At 35.4% G+C, this 22,115-nt stretch overlaps 1 protein-coding gene across 1 annotated transcript in view; it reads right to left on the bottom strand.

The window, feature by feature from the left end:
- Positions 1-22,115, bottom strand: part of UGGT2 (UDP-glucose glycoprotein glucosyltransferase 2) — a 78,945-nt gene that overhangs the window by 51,343 nt on the left and 5,487 nt on the right. The window contains exons 2-10 of the mRNA XM_010006352.1: positions 20,855-20,985; positions 19,605-19,717; positions 15,830-16,004; positions 14,256-14,352; positions 12,822-12,903; positions 11,171-11,271; positions 8,279-8,378; positions 5,097-5,157; positions 284-375 (exon numbers count right to left, since the gene is read on the bottom strand). Coding sequence (XP_010004654.1) covers positions 284-375; positions 5,097-5,157; positions 8,279-8,378; positions 11,171-11,271; positions 12,822-12,903; positions 14,256-14,352; positions 15,830-16,004; positions 19,605-19,717; positions 20,855-20,866 — 833 coding nt within the window. The 5' untranslated portion in view covers positions 20,867-20,985. The remainder of the gene's footprint in view (positions 1-283; positions 376-5,096; positions 5,158-8,278; positions 8,379-11,170; positions 11,272-12,821; positions 12,904-14,255; positions 14,353-15,829; positions 16,005-19,604; positions 19,718-20,854; positions 20,986-22,115) is intronic.

The following is a 22,115-nucleotide window of genomic DNA, read 5'->3' as shown; positions in this document are numbered from 1 at the left end:
TATATGTGTTGGATTCCTTCCACTTCCAAATTAAGTCTTACATGGAGACTCATAAAAATTTAAGCAAATTAGAAAACATATTCCAAGAAAAAAAAATGTTGTTTTCAACCACTTACACAATGTTCATATTCAAAGGAAAACCATTGTAAAACCAGTATTTGTTCTACTGGAGCTCCTTCTGGTCCCCAAAATGCAAAAGTTGAGATTACCTATCACTGTGAGCACAGCTTTCCCAGTATTATTAGCAATTGTTGTTATCTTCGAACAAAATACACCATCTTACCTAAAAGGATCATGAAAATCCAGGTCAATATGAAGGCCATTTAGAAACAAACGTGCTTCTCCAGGTTGGATTCCAAGTGTTTCATGAATATGCTAAAAAGTAAAAAGTACTGCTAACTTATTTAGGTATACGTCAACACTAACACACATTTATAAGTGTGTGTATATTCATATTTATATACATATATATACATGAAACTTTAAGTAATTCTGAAAAACAGACACATTAAATCTCTTCCATCTAATTTATTTTTTTAGCTGAGTGTTGTTGGCAAAATTATTGACTTTTACAAGTGTTATTTAACACACTTTCAATGTACTAACAACACATAAAATAGGTGGTAACTCCTTCCCTAAACAAGCTACAGCTTCCCTACCTGTACAAGTTAGAGGAAAGACATTTTCTCAGTGTCTGCCAACAGAAAGTGAAAATACACACAGATACAGAAATATGGCTTGTGTTTGAAAAATTACTCCTACATATCAATTCAAGAAAGGGAGACTTTGTATGTGTCCTTCAGCTTTCTCAAGACCTTAACTTCTTTCACAGTTCCAAAAAAAACATGTAGTTGCAATTGTTATGGGGAATTAGGACAGACAGACAAGAAACATATAATCCCATCTAACAAAAGGACCTTAGAAAAAACATAGACCAAAAAGGGATAGCATAGCATATGTGGAAAAAAAATTCCACAGTAAACAAATACAAGAGGAAGAAAGTATTTAGGAAGTATGCTTTATTGTATTTCAGAGAGCTGTGAGACATCACACTATTTAACCTATGGTGGCTGTAGCAAGATAAGTAACACAAGCAACAACAGTAATTTGTTCCAACTCACCCCTTGAGGAGCAGTCAGATTTCCAGATCTGTCTTAATTCCCAGAGGAATGGAAAGCACGAAAAATATGAGGGGAGGGGGAAAAAGCAAGCTGAGAAAGATCTTTTTTCCCCATTTAGCTCCCACTTGCTGAACAAAATAAGTGTGAACAGAAAATTTTGCTCTTGGAACAAAAGCACAGTAAGAGCAAGCAACTTAGGCTGCATATGTTACTCCCTCATAAGCCAGTCTCTGAACAAATGAGAGAAAATAAGGGAAACATTGAAAGTGATATTATTTCTTTAAATAGTGACTTTCAGTCAGTGACGTGTAAGTAAACCCAAAGCTAACTGGTTTGTGTCATTTAGTGCAACCCCTCATGAATGAGACAACAGTTTACCTGAAGCTCCATTTCCACAACCCAAAGCAGAATGGAAACATATAGTAACAGCAGATAAAAATCAGAACTCACCAAGAAGGAAAAATGCAGCTGTGATGAGCCTGAGCCAAACACAGATATCATTATGAAAGCCCAAAACCTGTCCTTGACCTTGAAAAACAGCTTTTGAATTTGTAAATTTAATTTATTCTAATAATGTAACCTGACCTTTGCAGTGCTTTTTTGTATGTATATTTACAAAGGATGTAATGTAATTACTGATGCTTGTTATAAAGTATCTAAATGCATATATTCAATCTCAGACATAATGTAAAGGATATTGTGGATTTGGAAGGGGGCTGCATCCCACCTCATGCCAAAAAAAGGAGAATTTTTGAAGAATGTAGCTAGTTATTCTCTTTCACAAAAATTTTAGTAGACACAAAAATTTGGTATCAGTGAGGAGAATAAATGTATGGCAGTAAGTTTCCTGTGGTCAGATACGGTAAACAAGGTATTTTAATAACTTTCTTAATTAATAAAATTCACTTTATTCTCAGTCATATATGCCTATAAATTACAGAAATGTGGAGTTTTCTGTGGGTCCCAAAACTTGGTACCCAATAAGGTCTTCTGTCTTCTTTACAACTAACTGCTGCTTTGAATTACTCTGGCCCCAGCACGGGGCTTTGTATTTATCTTTGTTAAACCTCACGCAACCATTAAAACACAAACTAGAAGTAGCAGCTGGTGTCTGACATTTATATTTTCCTACCACAGCTTCACACAGAATTACATGCCCTCCCAAGGTCTCACTTTACACATCTCTTCTAAGTAGCCACAATTCAAAGATGCCTGACAATGCCAAGTGCCCTTGCAGCAGGTGAAATTTGATTGTTTTACCTACACTGAGTTTGATCCTCAGACACAAGCAAAACAAGGAGATGGGACATAATTAAACACAGTGACGAGACTACTCTGCACCAGGCAGAGAAGCACTGTAAGTCCAAGGTATACCTGGTATTTTTCTGCAGCTGGCAAATCCAGCTTGAGATTGCAGTTAAAGTACTGTGACCACAGAAAAATCTCCCTTAATGCCACTGGACTCGAGGAGCAAACAGTAGATATAAAGAGAAATACAGTCTCAAGAAATCTTATCAGCATCCTTCAGGGCTCTCACACACATCTTGTGAGATCAGCTAGAAGAGGCCTCCTCCCTGAAGCACTGAAATCAACATTTAGGATAAGTACTACTGAAAGCTTACTGGTCAATTCCTATGTGCCCAGATACTCATGTAAACATAGATACTTAGAAAGAATGCAATTAGCTGATGAAGGTCATAAAAGTCCTAATACTAACAAAATGAATGCAAGAACAACGAAAAAAGTTATCAGCTACTGGGTACTAAAATGGAAATCTAAAAGTTTTTCAAATCCTTCAATACTGCAGTAGTAAAAGAACTTGAGCTGAATCAGAGCCAAGACTCATCATACAATTTTGATGCTGGAGATTTGATTGTTCAGAAGAGCATCCCTTTATCAAAACAACTCTGATGGAAGGATTATTTGGGCATCTAAGACTAGAATTTAACACTGATAATGCTTATATAGTATTTTCTTGCTAAACTGTTAGGAAACTATTGCACTGGAAGCTGAAAGTAGTGTTTAATGAGATTTTATTTTTTCTTTTATCTGTAGCAGTTCTTTGCCTATTTCTTAGTTAGGCATCAATTCATTACACCTAAATCATCACATATCTTTCAACTTTTAATACTTCTATTTCCTCTCATTGCATTTCCTATTCAACTTTCATTATCTTGAGAGGGAATCATCCAGTTACACACAGCATGAGATCATACATCTCCTGCTGCTAGATGGATGTAATGCAGTGCAAGAATGCATATGCCAATTTATTGTGCTCTAGCAGCAGAGTTCAGGAAGTTTCCCTAAGATCCTCTTAGAGTTTATTTATTTAATACAGTAATGGAATCCTAGGAGTGATCCAGCCAGCCAACTGCATACATTCCCAGTGTCACTGGTGTCAAGATAAGGCATCTTGAACTGGAAAGTAGAGGTCAGGCAGAAGGAAATGGCTGTCCCAGTGGACACATCTGCCAGTCCTGTGTTCTGACAGAACACAGCCAGATTTTGGATAGCCTGTGGTGGCTCAAACAACATCAGAAATTCAGGTTTAGGCAACGCTATCATGGTTCACAAAGCAACCACTGAATGAGTCAAATTGTTTTGATGCCCATTGACCACATCTTCCTGATCATAACAAGGATTTAGATACCATACAGAACTGCCTAAATACAGACATCTTCATTTCAAACCAAATCTTAGTTACTTTTCCTAATGCTTATATTTAGTAATAGCTGTTTTAATTCCCGATATACCTTTTTTGGTAGGTTTGGGGTTTTTTTCCATTTTGGGGTAGAAGAGATGTTTTTGATTAAGCAGTTGGTTTTTATTTTTGTGTTAACAGAGCTGCAATTTGAGAGACATTGTAAAGACTTCATCAAGAAACAAGGCAAGTCCTGATACCAACACTCATACTCTAGACAAACTATGATAATCAAGACTTTGTTCTGGTTTATCCTGACTATAACCCTAACAACAAAGAGATACAGGAAAATGTGTATCCCAACTGTATACAGAAAGCAATGAAGCAGGGTGCAAATACTGATCTCCTGCCCCTTGAGCAAAAACTGCAGGGCCTTTCCTCAGTGCAAGAAACAAGATGCCTGCATATCGTTGAGGCCACTCTAAGATGTCCCTGAAAACCCAAGAAGATGCACTCTGCACACAAGGAAGCTGAAAGGCTCAAGAAGGTGAACTGCTGGGATATGTGAAATGTATTCTCAATACACCAGTCCTACACACAATCACCAATAGAAAAAAAAAGCCCTACACAATTGTTTGCCTGTTTACAGCACATAACACTTGAGCCTGTCACTACTTGGTCAGGAAATACTGAAGTCTGGAAAGCCTTATATTGGTTCTGCATGGTGGAGAACTCTAACATTCATGTGACATTTTTGCTACAATGGAGATAACAAGCTGTTTATGAGAAGGCAGCATCAATACAACAGAGACATTGTCCATTTTCACTATTTTGGAAGGTGGAAGAAACTGGAAGGGCATTCCCCTGGAGATAGTAGTCTTGTCAAGGCAAGAGGAAAAGGCCTGAATGGATACAAAGCAAAATGATATATGGAAATATCGCAGAAGTGCAGGAGTGCCATAAGTAAAAATTAATCCCTTTCACTACAGATGTTGGTCAGTCTTAACACCATAGGAAAATAGATGTTCTGAAGATCAAGATTAAGGACAGGTCATTTCATGTGACCAGTCCTAAAAGCATGATGGCTAATGTTTAATTTTAACACTCAACTTGTCTAATTCTGTAAAATCAAAAGAGGGAAAGGAAAAAGTAGGAACAACAGCAGAAAATGAAAAAACTGAATTATTTCAATGTCATGTATTTAGCAAAAAGATATTTAGAGCAATCTGCTCTTTTTCTCTGATAAAAACCATGTGAAAGTTGCTACACTAAGAAAGATCTCCAAAAGCAGCAATACGATAGTCAAATGTCCACTTGAAGAAATAAAACCAAACCTTTTGATTTTCTTCTATTTCATTTCGCATCTTGTTGTCTACAGGCACTCTGGTCAGTGATCTGTGAAAAGAAAAGATTGGTATAACTCAACCACTTTATCTAAAAAAAATGTATTAAACAATGCGAAATGTTTGTTTTAATATCATATACAATGCACTGTAATTGAATAATGCTTTAATTAAGACTGAAAAGGAAGAGTAATGCAGTGTCAAATATTTTCAAAACATATACTTTGTTCTTACTCTAGTAAGGTTTTTTGCTAGGTTTTGTTGTTGTAATATTATCAGCATATTTTTAATACTCTCAATCTTTAATCTAATTTTTCTTTTCTGGAAAATAGTGTATATTATTAAAAAGTTGTTCAATCATTTCAATTATCACCCAAACAAATACTGTATTTGTATATGTTAAGTTGATGTTACTAACTCTACACTACTAGATATCACAGCACAGGCAGCCCAGGATACAACTTGTTTTTTTGGCCAAAGGCAAGGACAATATGCAAAGAATGGCCACTTGAAAATCAGCTGAGATTAGAAAACCGAGTTACAGATAGAGATCCTTGAAAATGTTAAGTATTCACAGTTAAAATTTTAGTTTCCTTCATCATTCTGTCTTTAGAAGATAATCCACTGATTTGTCCTTTTTACCTTTTGAGAATGTTGAGGAAGACTATTTTAACTTTCTCTGCCACAATGTATCGCATGTGAGGTTATAATTACTAGGCTATTTCAAAATATTCCCAGAGGCAAGTTAATTTCTCCATGTTTTAAGAAACCCTAGACCTATTAACCTGTGTCCGATTCTCCCAATAAAAGCCACAATAAATATTCTAGCTGCCTACATAAATATTTTTTTCAAAACATGATTGTACATGTTTTAGCAAATCTGTATGGAGCATTAAGAAAAACTGGAGCATCTTAAACTTGAAAGCTACCTAAACAATCCAAGAATGATCCTACTAAGCCAACTTCAATACTTATGGATAATAAAATGGTTATTAAATAATACAAATCCTCGCCTTCCCATAGAAGAAAAACTGATCTACAACAATCAACTCCACATTTTTCACAATATGTCAGAAGACATAAAATCAGTTTACTTTAGCAAATATTCAAGCTTTCCAGATGATCAAAGAGACTACTTGTTAAGTGCAAACAATATGATTCCCAAGCTTTGTTTATAAATTTTACACAATTCATCACAGCTAAATATTTCTTTTTCTACTCATTCCTTCTAAATATTCTACCTTACTGTTTTTGCCACTATGAATCCTTTCTGGACCATGTGATGAAAGGGCAATAGAGGATCAAAAAAGGAGCTCTATTTACACCAACCCATCCTTGGTGAGCTTTCCTTAGACTTTCTCAAAATGAGAAAGGTGTAACTCAAACTGTGGTATCAATACAGCACTAAAAAAAGTCAACATGGTTCAAATACATTATTATCAACAGTCATTGGAGTATGGGTTTAGTAACCTGCTTACTACTGTTCAACTAATCTAAACTCTTTCTCACAAGGTTTTTATAATCAAACTGCTAGCTACTTTCTATGCACATAAAGAACTTGCTAAGTGTATTCAATACTGAGTAAATGTCTTATACTATATTCTTTTCTTGTTCAGTAGTTGTGAAATAAAAATTGTATAACAGAAAGCAAGAAATGAAACATTTCTGTTGAAAAAAAAACATTGCTGATGAAATTTAAAAAAAATTTAAAGAAACTAAATACAAAGACAGAAGTATCTGATGCAAACTTGAATTTGGAACAGTAGGGAAAAAAAATAAGTTAGAAATCTCAAAAGCTGACTAAGTAGCCCACCGCTTCAGGGGGCCTTCTACCAGCAACAGACATAACTGAGGAAAAATACAGAACTTCTATCATGAAAAAAAGTTTCTGTAATTGATGAGAATTATTACTGAGAATTTACTTAGCCAATGAGCAAATCAGCTACTTAACTGAAGGACTCCATAGCACGGTGGAAATTCTATGTGTGACAGTACTACTGTAACTACTATTCTGACTGCACAGAAATAGTTTTAGACAGTCCTGAAGTAAAAAAAAAAAAACAACTTTAAGGGAAAAAAAAGCTCTGATTTTTATGTTGATAAACTCAACATCAAATTATAGAATGGTTAAGGTAGGAAGAGACCTTAAAGAGTGGGATGTAGGAGTTTAATGACTTTTAAAATCAGTTATTTAAATGTCATCTACCGTACTTCAAACTGACTTTTTCTTGTCCTTTAAAGATCACAGGCCTTGCAGTTCAACATTATGTGTATTTCCACTGTCTTCTAATGGAAAGCTGCATTTTCTGATGCTAATCTAAGTGTAAACTTGTACCTTACTCTTTCATAATAATCATGTTTCAGCCATTTAAAAAGCTATTTTTCTTCCTTGAAATAAGATGAGACAAAGGTAGTTCTGCCATTACAGTGTAGATTTTCTCTCTAATCAGACATGACAATGAAGCACTGTGATAATTAAGAGTTGTAAAATGTGAAAACACACTGTGTTAAGAACCCTATTTAGCATCATTCAGTAATCCAAGCAAACACTGCTTTTAGGATTACACGAAGGACTTATAAATATGAAGAAAAGTATTTCTCAATTACAATACAGTTGGCATACAGGAAGAGCAACTGTTAATATTAGTACAGAGGAAAATGTTATTAATTTATTTAAAATTGATCTTGATCCTTTATTAAGTAATCTGTTATGGGAGACAGATCTTCCCCAGCAAGAACATTAACATACAGTAGCCAGGGCCCAATCTTGTCAGCAATGTTGTGATTAGAAGTAATGTGGGTGAATCCCCTAAAAAAATTAATTAACAGAATTTTGCCTCTTCCTACTGTGAGTAGATCTCTTAACAGAATTTTCCACCTGGGAAGTTATCATACCAGTAAAAGTCAGGAGGACTAGGCATTCAACCATAGGTATCTGAAGGATTAGGATGCCTTCATGGCATCTCCTGTATCAGACAGGACACATTTAAAAGAGTAATCATGAACTCTCCCAGGAATTACTTTCTACTCAATGAAATTGTCAGGAATTCATCTAGCAAGCTGTAAAACATGAATATCTGACTGCAGGACTTGAATATAAATCTGTATTACTAACACTAAATTCAAATGCAGACATTGAAACAGTACTTGAAAAACAAGCTTAAGTGTCATACCTGGCTCTTATTGGGAAGTTCTGAGCAATGTCTTTCATTACCTTTAAGGCATCATAAACAGGGGTAGACATAATTCGAGCAGCTGCTTGAAAGCTAAGATCTAGGGGAAAACAACAACAACACTGGAAATAAAACTCTCAATCAATAGTGCCTACAATCAGAAAACTTCCATATACCCACTCTCACTATTAACATTTTTTGTTTAAATAACACATTGTTAAGGATTATGAAGTAATATTAAGGTAAAAAAATGTACGCTTAAAAGTTGGAAATACCAAATCCATCCTTTCCTTCAGAATTTTGCTCAACTGTCTTGAGGTTATATAATTTCTAAGGTTACAAAAACACAGAAAAACTCCCAGATGATTCATCACATGATACTATGCCAGTATCCCAAGGGTATCATGCTCAAACCTAGATACACATCAACCCACAAACACTGCAGTAAAGAAGTAAGATCTTTCCAGCACCAGACTTTACAGGATTTTCAGAGAATATCGATACTTAATGTAGAAGGCTGTATTGTGCATGTGAGGTGTATGAGTTTCAAGAGTAGCTGCTACTCAGAGGGAAAAAAAAATGGAGACTCCTGAAATAAAGGCCAATCTGCTGTCAAACTTCAGCTCTCCTACAGTGTATAGCAAAATTTTTAAAGGCATCTCACTTTTCTCTATATGCTTTTTCTCAGAATGAAGTAAATTTTCCATCTATGAACCCAGTTTATAATTCATTTGCCTATCCACTGGAAAAAACAATGATGCAATTCAGTTAGCCTTCCTTCACTGATGCCTAACTTGGGTGTGACAAATCTTGGCACATCAGACTGAGGAAAATCCAATTTTGGTACCAATAGGGTAAGGCAATAATATACTAGGTGCTTCCATCTACCAGCTTTGGATACAGTCTGCCTAACTACCTCAGGACAACGATGCCATGTATCGCCTCAGGAAAACTGATGCCGCATATCACAAAAAGTGATAGGCAGGAAGTCACATGGGATGCTGCCTAGCAGAACTTTGCACCATATTTTTTAAGCAATTAGGAATTAAGATTTTAAAAAGGGCTGAAGAAAAGTGGATAGGACACATTCCTGGTTTAGCCTGATAAGGCACACCTTGGCTGGAAAAAAGATGCTCTGAGAGATGGAATGTTAACTTGGCACTTCTTAATACTTTTAACAAAAAGTATAAAGAGATGACTGGTTTCAAAAAGAATGTTTCAGATCCCTTTCAACAGCCACATAAGCTGTGATCAAGTGAAGCAATCCCCTCTTGCTGCTGTTACTAAAAAAAGTGATGCTTTTATTTGCTGTGCACTTAGGACATACACTTAAAATCCTTCATAAATTGTTAAGCATTTCCATTTTATGCTGGACAGCTGGAGTAAGAATATTCAAATCCCACTGAGGCAAACTGACATGTCGTTTTGCGGTTTTGGTTGTCTCTGGTGATCTGTGACTTACAGATCACTCCTTGTAACACCCTAGCATAACTGAGAGAGCAGTGCAGGGCACCTTGGGGAAAAGATGATCCTGAGCTTAAAGCAGATCTCAAGGTATGCTTTGAAAGATAACAAAGCACTAAAGATCAAGAGTCTGTTCACATAGATAGAAGAATGAGTTAAGGGGAATACCACATTGGTATCCTGTGCATCGTTTTTCACTATGAAATGTAAACCTAATTACTTCCCTACAACACAAAGGCTCTTGAAAGATGACTCTTGAACAGTGTTTAGGGTTATTTATAAATAGAAATACGCCCTCTGGCTGAAGGAGTTTTGATTAAATTTAGTTACATTTTTACTTGGAAGTTAATTAAAGGAAATCAGAGAGTAGCTGAGCTATCAACTCAGCCATTATAATTAGTCATTCCAAATGAACTAGAGAAAATACCCAGACATATGAGGAGTAGCAGTATCAAAACAACAGCACATAGAAAAAAGAGGCTGAAGACTGCCTGTCTGAAAAGGCACTGAATGTTCTTATCCCAAGGCAGTACCAGTCTTCCTGGCACTGAACAAACTGCATCTCAATGCCTAACTACTTTCAACACTCTCTGAACTGGCTGCTTCAGGAGCAACACCAATTTCATTTTTTAATCTATATCCGTGACATGCAGAAAAGACCACCACTAAACAGAGACCTTGTACTGGCTTTTGAAGGTAGACACTAAGTGGATCAAAGTTTTACAGCTGGTTCAGCTTCAACGTAAGCAGAGTGGTATTCAATTATGTAAAAAAGGAATTAAATAGACAAAAATATATTTTTGTTTGCACAGCAGATTTCTCAGGATAATTGAAATAAAATGCTTTTCATTTTTTTTTAATTTTGGACTAAGATAAATCCTGCAGCTGAAAGGGAGTTAATTGATAGAAGACTGCAGGTGAACTACAATCACCTCCAATAGCTAGTTTCAGACTGGATACTGCCAGCAGGCTTTGTAACAGTCAAGGTCCCAAAAAGAAACTCAAGTTCTGATGATTGCTCAGTCTCCTTCACTGCACTTGTATAAAAGCAAATCAGTTTTATCAGGCTGTCCCCTAAAACTGAAGAATGTAACAGGTAAAAATTACATTGCCTAAACTTAAGTGAAATGACATTTTAGGGGCCTATTTTAGGGTGATTTATAATTCTATTAATGCTACAGAACATCCTGCAGGTCTTAAGCAGAGAGGCTGCTTAGAAATCAACTTATATATATTTGTTCTCTTTTTCCACAGGAGAGCTTTTAAAAACATGTTCTTCCATTTGATGTCATAATGTATCAAAGTGCACTCCAGTACACTGATAAAAGGTTAGAATTTCTAAATTAAAAAGTCTTAGCCTGTTATACATCAACATAACAAAGGAAAATTGAAGACTACTGTGTTAATTCAGACAAATGCAATACATACCCTGTAGCTCCCAAACCTTTAGTGGTTCCATGTTGTTAGTAGTTTCAATTAGATGTTTTTTAAATTCTTTCAGATTATTTTTCAGATTAGGATGCATCTGTCTAGAATAAAACATTTATTTATTTTTTTAAAAAGGCAAAATCAGTGACCACCCATACATTTCTGATTTTATCTTCACAGTTAATACTGTATTTCTAGGTTAACAAGCCAGAATTAAAATTTTAATTAATTCTTAAAACAAAAATGAGCCTTTGAGAAGAGGTGGTATCTGAGGATACCTAAAAGCAGGAAGAATTTCAATGGCTTTACAGCGATCTGTCTCAAACCCAGTCAAATAAATTTTTATGGAACAAATTAAATAAAAGATTAAATAGTATTAACACACAATACAGGTAACTGCATAGTTAGTTTACTACAGCATAACATATACCTAACTGTATTATAGATTAACTGTAATTGGACACAGTTTATTGTGATTCAGGCAAGACTAGAACATAGAATTGTCTAGAACATCTTTTATAAATTAACATCACTGACAAAAAGCAAGCTACTGGGCACAGAGTCAGACCTGAGGAGCAGCATGGTGCCCAAAAGTTCAAGTTGTTCGGTTTTTTTCAAATGTAGTTGGGCCAAGAAGTTTTGAGGGCAAAGACTTCAGCCTGCTACAAGCCACTCTCAGCCATTAAGCAATTTCCATTACATTTCTAAAGACTCTTCTAGCAGAAGTATTGAACAAGAAGCAAAACACAGCTAAAAAGAGAAATCTAAAACATCAAGACTTAGAGTTCTGTAATCATTTATATTTTAAATATTAAGAAGTTTCACAAAAAAAATCCCTCCCTCCTTTTTTTTTAGCTGTTGGAGGATATCAAGCTTTGTTCTTCACAGAAAAAGAAAGACATAATTGATAAAGACTCTTGTTCTAGAATGAAAATATAATCCAGGTTCCCTCAAGAAAGCATACTCAGCTGAAAACGGAAGGACTTTTGATGACTGCAACCAGGAAACAAATCCACCAATGGAGGACTGGAAGGAGCCCTCGACAGAGGGCTAATGCCATCTAACAGATTGTAACTTAGAGATAAGAGTTCCTGCTAGAACATAACTCAAATTCACAAATTCCAAAATGAGAAGACATCTACAGTAAAAATATTTTCCAAGAAATATCACTCTTTCAGAAATTAATGACTACCCATCTTAAGAACACCTTATGTACCTACAACACATGGGTTTGGATCTGTTCTCCTACTACTTGCATTTTGAAAAGCAACCTTTTAATTATCTGAAAATAGATGAAGCAACAACAATCTACTGTAGATACAAACATGAAAACATGGTGTTCTAAGTTTTTGTGACTGTTGCCCAGAGGGAATTTTTGTACTTTAAAAGCAGTTGACTATATATTTTAAGAGAATTAGGAAACTAAATGAAATATATTGAAATTAATAGAATAAACAACAGTTGCATCTTTACATTCACAAGACATTCACAAATAAACTAATCAGAATTTTCACCAGTGGCAAATACAGCAATTGCCAACACAAATCTCACTCCTTCAATAATTTTTTGTTTTGCTTGTTGGTTTTTTTGAATTTTTGGTTCTGTTCCAGAAACAAATGCAGAAGTTTATTTATAGCTTCTATCAACTCACTTTAATTTGCCAAACAGAAATCCTTGGACATCGCTTTCCTTGTCATCCTCCTCCTCCTCCTCTTCTTTTGTCTCATTTGCTCCTGAACTCATAGCACATGTAGACAATATAAATGAAAATGACTGACATATTATGTTCTTATGTTCTTAACAAAACAGTTAACAGAAACATACAATCAGAAAGTTATTCTCAGATGTAATTTCAAGTGGATTTATACTTATGCATTCATATTTTGGCATCAGAACAAACCACTTCACAGAATCTGGCGACATTCAAATTAATTTTTAAATGTAATTCATCCAATAGTTACATTTTTAATATAAATGAAATTATATGGTTAAATACTTCACTTCCCAAAACAGCCATTTCTCAGTTTGATTAAGTGGTAAGGTATAACCTCACCACCAACTACTACCAAACTTATGTTTGAAAAGCATGACGACATCAAAGTGCTTGAATCTCCATCTAGCTTTTAACCTAAGTCAGGGATCAGTTTCTTTCCCTTAAAAAAATTGAACTGTTTTTGACATGACTCAAAGGCTATCAAACCTTAGTCTTACCAAACAGTTGACTAACTTACTTTATATCTTGTAAATATCCACACAAAGTAATTTTCTATGTGTCAGAATGCTATAGCTACCACTTTCTGTGGTAAATGTCTCATTTCAATGTGCTGTGACATACCAGATTTTATGATATAGCACATCTTTCCTAAATAAGATTGTGAAAGTATTTCCAGATAAATTCAGAAAAAAAAATCACTCCTGAAACACTAATATGCAGATACTGCAGTGATTAGCATATTAGAAACGCCAACTAAATATTTGAAGAGGAAAGGTTAAACTAACTTATACTTCTTGAAAGGAGAAACACTGGGTTCCTTTTTGAAGAACCACAGAAAACCACTGGAGGTCAAGTTATGAAATATATCCTAAGCACAGCTCTTCATACATGCACACATATATTTTAATGTCTTAGTTCCTAATGCCTGAGACTTTCTTCTGTAAAAAGAAATTCAGTATATATTTGAGTGTCAGGGGGACGGAGTTAGGCTTTTCTCAGTGATGACCAGTGATAGGACAAGGGGTCATGGGTGCAAATTGGAGCATAGGAGGTTCAAGGTGAATATCCGAAAAAAATTTTTTACTGTAAGAGTGACAGAGCACTGGAACAGACTGCCCAGGGAGGTTGTGGAGTCTCCTTCACTGGAGACATTCAAAACCCACCTGGGTGAGTTCCTGTGTGATGTACTCTAGGTGACCCTGCTCTGGCAGGGGGGTTGGACTAGATGATCTCTCGAGGTCCCTTCCAGCCCCTAAGATTCTATGATTCTATGATAAACTTCAAAACTTTACTGACTTTTTAACTGAAGATTTTAACATATTTCAAGAGTTATCTCCAATTAAATACCATTAAATAAAAAGCTCCACATACCTTTAACTTGCGTGTCATCTACAGCTTTATATTCTGTGCTCTTTATTGCAAGTTCTACACCATATCCAGATAAATACATTTTTCTGGAGCTTGGTTTCTGTGTGATGAAATTATTTTAACAGAACAAAAACTGTATCTTAAAAAACTGTATTTACAGGAGATTAACAATATCTAATACTGTAACTTTAAAATGTTGTGACAGTCATAACTTAAATTCATCTTTCAATTTATGACTCAAAGCAGAAAATGCTACACAAAACAAATTACAAGTGTCAAGGAAGGCATACTGACAGCCCATAGAATGTAGGGTCTTCCTTTATCTCCCACAGACCACAGAAAGGTTGTGTCAAAATTGTAGTCCCTTCACGTTACACTAGAAGGACTAGAACAGGCAGAGTTTGTAGCATCCTACAGCACAATTGATGCCTTACAATTCACATTTCAAACTGTTATTCTATTCATTTCTTTGTAATTTTGCCAGACTTTCAGCATGTTAGCTGGCAAAATAATGTCAGCAAAGTGACTGTACCTCTTATGCTCTCAATACTCCCTCTTCTGGCATTTAATGTAAAAGAGGAGGGAGAATCTGTCTCGGCAGGAACCAAATAACAAAACTAGCGGTTGTATGGAAGGAAGAAATGGAAAGAGCAGTTTGAAGATGGAAAAAGTGCAGGAAGGAAGACAACAAGCATTTGGGAGGACCACGGTGCATAAACTGCTCAGAGCAAGGAGACTGTAGGTACTTAATTGAAATGCAAGTGCATAAAAGAACATAAGATTCAGTACAAACCATACCCCACATAACTTAGAATTTAAGACTGGTTTCCTCAAATTCTCTATTTCATTACTGTGAGCAAACAACTCAAAGTCATCTGCAAACTATGGATCTCATTTCCCTGAAATGCCTGGTCTACTTAAATCACTGCAACCTCTCACCCCATCAGATTATTCTTACAGTAGCCACACTATTTAAGAGCTGCACTTGAATATAAAATACAAAAACCTTCCAATAACCAAAACTGTGGACAACATGATTCCATTTGTCTAGTTTTGCTTCAGGCAGAAGAGAAAGTTAAGAAAAGCATTCAGAAACATTATGTTTAAAATCTCTGGAATACAAGCATCAAAAAACAGGCCCACACTGCTGTACTACAATGAACATATAATTTTATACATTCTCAGTATACTCTCATAATTAATTATTTTTCAACTTCATTTTCTATTCCACTTCTCATTTTTTTGAAATTCTTGTTATTAATATGTTCAGTCTGCTGCACCAAGAGTTACCCAAGTTCTTTGTACAACATACAAAAAACAAACACAACCAAAAGAAGAGGTATTTCAAGATCAATCAGTGATGCAAACAGTGCTTGAATGTAGGACTAGATAATATTATCATGCTTTCGCAGCTTCAAAGTTAGTATTAGGTGAATCAAGTTTTAAAATTAGAATATATACTGCACATGTAGGCAAATTAAAAAATAAATGTGGAAAATGTGATTTGTCAAAAAAAAAGCAAAATAAATACACAATATTAACAGTTCACTGATTCAATGTTGATTTAAATTGCATACCTGAACATAATGCCGGAGAACATAAACAATTTCTTCCTTTTGTGCCTTCTCAGACAAAATCTTGTGGAATTTGACAAAGTCTTTTGTACCCATTTCTGCATAAAGAACAACGACGGGGCCATCCTCTTTGAGAGTTGGGAATTTATGATCGCCCTTAAAAAGATATGGCCTGGGTCTGGTTTTAAAAACAAATAATTGTGATATAATACATTCAGAAAATAAATTAAAACAGTGGTAGTTTTTGTACTTGATAATTAAAAAATCTAATAATAGATTATATGCTAAAAGTATACAAGCCACGGTAAAATCATCACAAAATAATAATTATTTCTCACAAATGAACTTAGAACATCAAATTTGCAAATTAAACTTTAAGAAACTGAAAAATCAGCATCAACCAGAAATTATTGTAATGTTTTTATTAAATCACAATACTAAGAGCAAATGAAAAACATAGCACTTTGAGATTTAGTGTAACAATCAGTTACAGCTAGAAGCTTTTAATTTAAATGATGCATTACATCTATTAGAGATGTACAGAGCAACCAGTGAGGAACACAGTAGCAAAATAGAAGAATTCAGTGAAGTTTAAGAAAGCTGCTAATGCACATGGAAACTAACTGGGGCTGTAAATTCTTTAATATCATCAAGCTCTATTAATTCAGCTAATTTTGCAAATTTTGACTGCCTACCTACCATCCTCATTGAAAGCCATGACTAGAAAAATCATGCTTCCTACATTTGCAATGATTTCTCAGATAACTGCAAACACCTTTTGAATAAAACCTGAGAAAGATGGGAAAGTAACAGAAGATATGATTAAGCAATATACTCGAAGAGCTAATTATTGATGAGCACACTTCTTTTGCAAAGTTACTTTTGCATAGTCACACTTGAAAGACAAACTCCCTCCAAATCTCTCCAAGACACGTTCAGAAACTTGAATCCCATACACACTGCTGAAGTGCTCATTGAGACGTCCTACTGGAAAGCTGTGAGCAGAACACACACCACAGTATCTGCTTTGCAATGCTTAGGAATAGCTTCAGTACAAAACTGAAGTAATAACCTACACTGCAAAGGAACTTTGGAGGTCACATGCTCCAAACTCTCACTCCAAGTGGAGCCAGTTTGTATCAGATTACTCAGGGCCTTAACATCAACATCCTATGTAAGCTTGGTAGGTGTGCATTCCAAAACCACATTTGTAAGGCAAGGACAAGGAGGGGCTGGCTTTGAGAATTAAGTTGGGTGCATCAGCCACGTGTCACAGCAATATCAGGCAAGCTTTCCCACTGTCATCACAGGACAAGGCAGATAAAGCACATATCAACAGGGAGCCTGAAACAACTCTTCCATGGGTAAGCTCTGTTCAAGAACAGATCCAGATCTGGCCCAGTGAAAGCAAACACATGGAAAGTGACTCATACAACTTCCTTCTCATATCCAGAGAGACAAGAACTACTACAGTCTATAGAGTTGAAAACCTAAATCAAGGGAGCTTCACTTGACTAGTCAGGTATAGCAGAAGGACTCTTGTTCTTAAAATGGGGCTATCAAGTGCTGCTATGACTTTCTTGAAAACTGAGTCTCAAAGGCAGCATTTTATACTATAATGAGCACGCTTCACTAAAAAATTAAGTGCTGCAGTGAAACAGCACTGCATAGGGCGACTGTAATAACCTTGGTTTGGAGAATTAAAGTGTTCAGCCCTTGTAAATCCAAGATAAGCCTCCATTCTCTGTTTCTCTTTGACACTAAATAGTAGTGAGAAGGAATTTATTCTCTTGTTCTTAGAGCTGAAAGCAAATTAATTTTATGCCACAGAAGTCTCATGAGAAGGCTGAGAGAAAAGGAACAGCAGTTGGGCAGACCAAAAAAATAAATGTAAAATACATGGATGAGGAGTCCAGCACTTGCTAACCAGTTACTAGGGTAGTAACTAGGGTAGTACAGGCAACTATATGCTTGCCTAGATAGCTGCCAAGATGGGATGCAGAAGGAATGTGCTGGTAAGAAGACAACAGACCTGCATACTGAAAAACCACCGAAGACACTGATTGTTTTGAGCAAAATGCGACTTCCATCAGTGTTACTGCTCTCATTAGCAACTGCCTCAGAAATCTTAGTGTTGTTTTGGAGAACTAGCAAGACAAGCAAGCCTAACCATTCAACCACTGAGGATCTTCCTTTGAGACAACTGACACAATACTTCTAACGATAGCCATGCAATCCCTTGCAAAAGGGCTGAGAGTGGAGCAGACCAAATCACAGCAGCTGCTGCACAGAGGACTGGATGAAGCAAAACCTTGATGCATGCAGACTCTTTGGGCTTTCCCGAGCTCAAAGTATCCGAGACTTCCTGGATCTCAAGTTGAGCTGACGGATCTGCACAAAATCCTGCTGCAGCCCCTTCTTTCTCTTACACTGAAATGTGAAACTATCATCCCTGAAGACAGAACATTTTTAGTGTCCTCATCCAATATGAGGAACTTACAGCTGAAAACCTAGCAAAGTTGGGCTAGTTTAAGTGGAAGCGTCATGACAGACAGAAGACAGAAAATGAAACAAAGGAAAATAATCTGAAATATCAAAGGAATCAATAGAACAACAACAAAACAAAACCTCTTTTCATAAAAACCACAAAGAAAGAGTGGCTTAGAGGAACCAACAGTGAAATGGCACACTGTACTATTTACCATTTGTTCACCATACAGAAAAGGAAGAGCAGGAGCATGGCCTTATCTATATCACCCAGGCTAAACATCTCCAGTACAACTGAAAAGCATCTGCCACCCAGAATACAACTGGAAATAACAGTAGAAACAATCACCTGAAGGTGAAAGTGTTTTTCTCAAAGTCCAGCTCCAGAAACTCTAAATATTTGAGTGATCCAACCACTTTTGGGGTGGGGAGGAGAGGAAATTTATCAAGATTTTGTCCCTGCAGCTCTGAAGGTTGCAATGTGACTGGTGCACACAAAACTACCCAAAACACAAAAACAATTTTATAGAAATAACTTCAGTTTTGTTGTGAGTTCTTAATGATTTATAGAAGTCTAACTCCTTCAATTTGGAAATTTATTGTTTAATATTGCAGTTTTCCAGAATCTTGGAAATTCAGGGGATAGTATTTGCAGAGAGAAGAATGTGCTGAATCCAGCTAACTGCTTTTGAAGAAAAGTATAACATTTTACCACAATGTCTGATTAAGGTCTCGTGATGCCTTAATGTACGACCAGAAGAATTCAGCACAATTTTAAAAGCCAAAATTTAGTACAAATAATTTATGTTATAAAGAGACATTTGTTAGGCAGAATGGAATAGTTAAACATAGGACATTGCAAAATAGATAGCAAAATGTTTTTTAAAAATCCTTGGCTATTGAGTAAGTAAAAGACAATGATTTAGTAAACTAATTGTATCAGTGGAAATTAAAAATACCATAAATCATACACACACAGAACACAAAATTGCTTCAGAAGTAGTAGTTTCCAAAGAGACAAATTTATAGGTTTAAAGGGTCGTGGACTTTTTCCAATTTATATTCGATAGAAAGAAAAACCCAAGAAATATGCACTACTAAATCATCTTTCAGCTCTAAGTATCTCCATGAAGTGGTTGAGGGTATAGACATTAAAGTCTATGGTGGTGAACTTGACCATTGCCTGAAAAAACACAAAAAAGTTGCATACAGGCCTTGAAAAAATACAAATTATTTATTTTTAAATAGAGATTATTCTCCCCCGCCCCTTGAAACAGATCATTACACTTACCTCTTAGTAGCCTTCTTCAGCAGCTTTTTTATTTCATTAGTCTTACAGGTGTGCTTCTCATGGATAACCACAAATGCACTGCAGCCTTCTGGTGGAGGTTCATCAGCTGCAATCTAATATTTCAACAATTATACTCAACCAGAATGCTCTGATTGCACTTCAACTTAAATCTCACATCCCTTTGATTAAAATAACTCAACAGCTGCCATTGAGTTGTGTTTCTAATTAAGCCCATTCAAAACTGGGTACATGTGAAAGTAATGGAAAATATTAGAAGATTAAGACCTTATAACCTTTCTGAAATGTAGTCTATCAAATGCAGTCATACTCCAGAAAGTGCAAGTCCATTTATGTTCTGTAAAGACAGGGCTGACAAATCTTCTCCACAAGCTGAAATCACAGCCTGCACTCTAAGATATTTTTCATTTTAGTCACTATCAGCAATCATGTTAATGTACAAAGATTTGACTGCTAATAAATAAATCCCAAACAATTAGTGTCAATTTCTGGTTCTCTCTCCTTCTCACCATTCTCCCTGCCCTTTTTAAACTCTATTCAGCTGTTCCCATGTAAAATGGGAAACATGACTGCATGTCAATGACTCTGGATTCACAAGCTGAAAGATAAAAATGAAAATATATGAGTCTGAGATTATGATATTCCTCCAGAGAACACTTGCCAAAAACCCTCTAACTATTACAGCTTATTACCTTTCATAAACATGGATTTCTCACTTTATCTTGAAGGTGGCATTGCTAAAAGGAGGAGGAGCAGTTTTAGGCTAGAGGCACCATGAATTTCTGTCATCCCACTTTTTCATTAACAAAGCAGGTATTTGACTAATCTATCTTTCAACTTTTCAAATACTAAAATGAGAGAGATGAGAAGTCTACTAAATTACAAATATAAATTACTTGAAGCTACAAGAAAAGTCTTACTTTTGGAATGTCTGTAGGATTATTTAAATAAGATTATTTAAAGCAATGCAAAAAACACACAACCTGAGTTTTAAAAATTAACAATACCAAATATTCTATCCTGAAAAAAATACTACATATACAATTAAAATATAAATATTTGTTCCTGTCAATATAACCAGCTTATGAAGTATCACCTGTATCAATGGAACATGTTTGATTCCAAATAACATCTGCATATATTTTATGAAACTGTAAAAATGAACATTCTTTACTCTGCAGCCAAAATATAAAATTAAATAATGTATCAAAAATATCAGATCTTATAGTCACCTGCTGAAACATCTGAACAGTGGGAGAATACGCCCGTATGGAAAGTGCAAACTTCAATAGATTGATTTGCAAATTGGATAAAAACTGGCCTGCTTTCTTCAAGATTAAATTGTAATAGGAATGCTCTGAATCTGTTGAAGAAAAAAACCCACAAACCAAACTATTAGTATTCAGCCATAAATGTAGCATATCTACCTGTCCTACGTAATAGGCAAATATTATGTTAGATATGTTGTCCACTGATAATGATTTCCTTTACTACCAATCCTAAAGACCTAATGCAACATAAATAAAACAAAACTTGAGTGTAACAGCACTCGTGAACATCTAAATAATTTTCAGCAATATAAAAATCCACTAATGCAAATAATATCTTTCTGCAGACCCATAAAGTCTGGAATAGAGTTTATTTATTAATTTCTATTTGTTAAGCTTATTCTAGCTTTTTAATGCAAACTTTGAAGGTTACTTACTTTCAGTCAGCATAATTTTACAAATAATTTCTCACATTAGTCTTGGCACACTCTCACAAGCAAATTAAATATCTTTGAAAGGTGATATTCCTTGTGCTACTCTCACATATCCTATTTATTCCTTAAAGATACATGATAAACAAGAGTATGAGAATGTATTCAACATGTGCAGTGGCTTCCCACCTCCCTGCATATATCACCTTTTCAAGGCTAAAATTAGGACTTCAAGAAAGAAGGAAGGTGGATGGAATCTGGGAATGACAAAGGCGATAATTAAGAACATTGATTGGCAATAATTAACCTTCATTTCTTCTTCTAGGGGCTTATTCAAGGGAACGTTATCATGCTGGTTTTGGACTGTGAGGCAATGAAGCCTAATTGGAAAGATGCTGCAATATTGTTTTATCAAGTTGTGAAAAAGACCTGTATCTGTTTAAGGAATAATGCTCACCAAAATTTTAAATCAGGCTGTATACACTGTACTGTATTATCTTCTTGAACACAAACAAATCAGTCAGAGAAGCAAAGCTGTGACCATACTAAGCACTGTGTACCATCCCTGTACCCAAGCTTGCTGTTGCACAGGAGGAACTGCTGAAATACACATGAAGCAGTCGAGAACTGCCAATTTATGGCCCAAAATAAATAATAAAAAAGATCTATATAGTTAGCATGTATTTTAGTCACATTGATAGGCACTACAAGGAAACTACAGTGAATTGAGATCTCTTTCACATGTAATTTGAATATTCTCCTATAAAGGTGAAAATTTGCAGCAAAGGGAAAGA

Source organism: Chaetura pelagica, unplaced genomic scaffold, assembly GCF_000747805.2.
Source record: "Chaetura pelagica isolate M959 unplaced genomic scaffold, ChaPel_1.0 scaffold29, whole genome shotgun sequence".
In the NCBI taxonomy this organism is placed as follows: domain Eukaryota; kingdom Metazoa; phylum Chordata; class Aves; order Apodiformes; family Apodidae; genus Chaetura; species Chaetura pelagica.
This window is presented reverse-complemented; position numbering and strand designations above follow the sequence as displayed.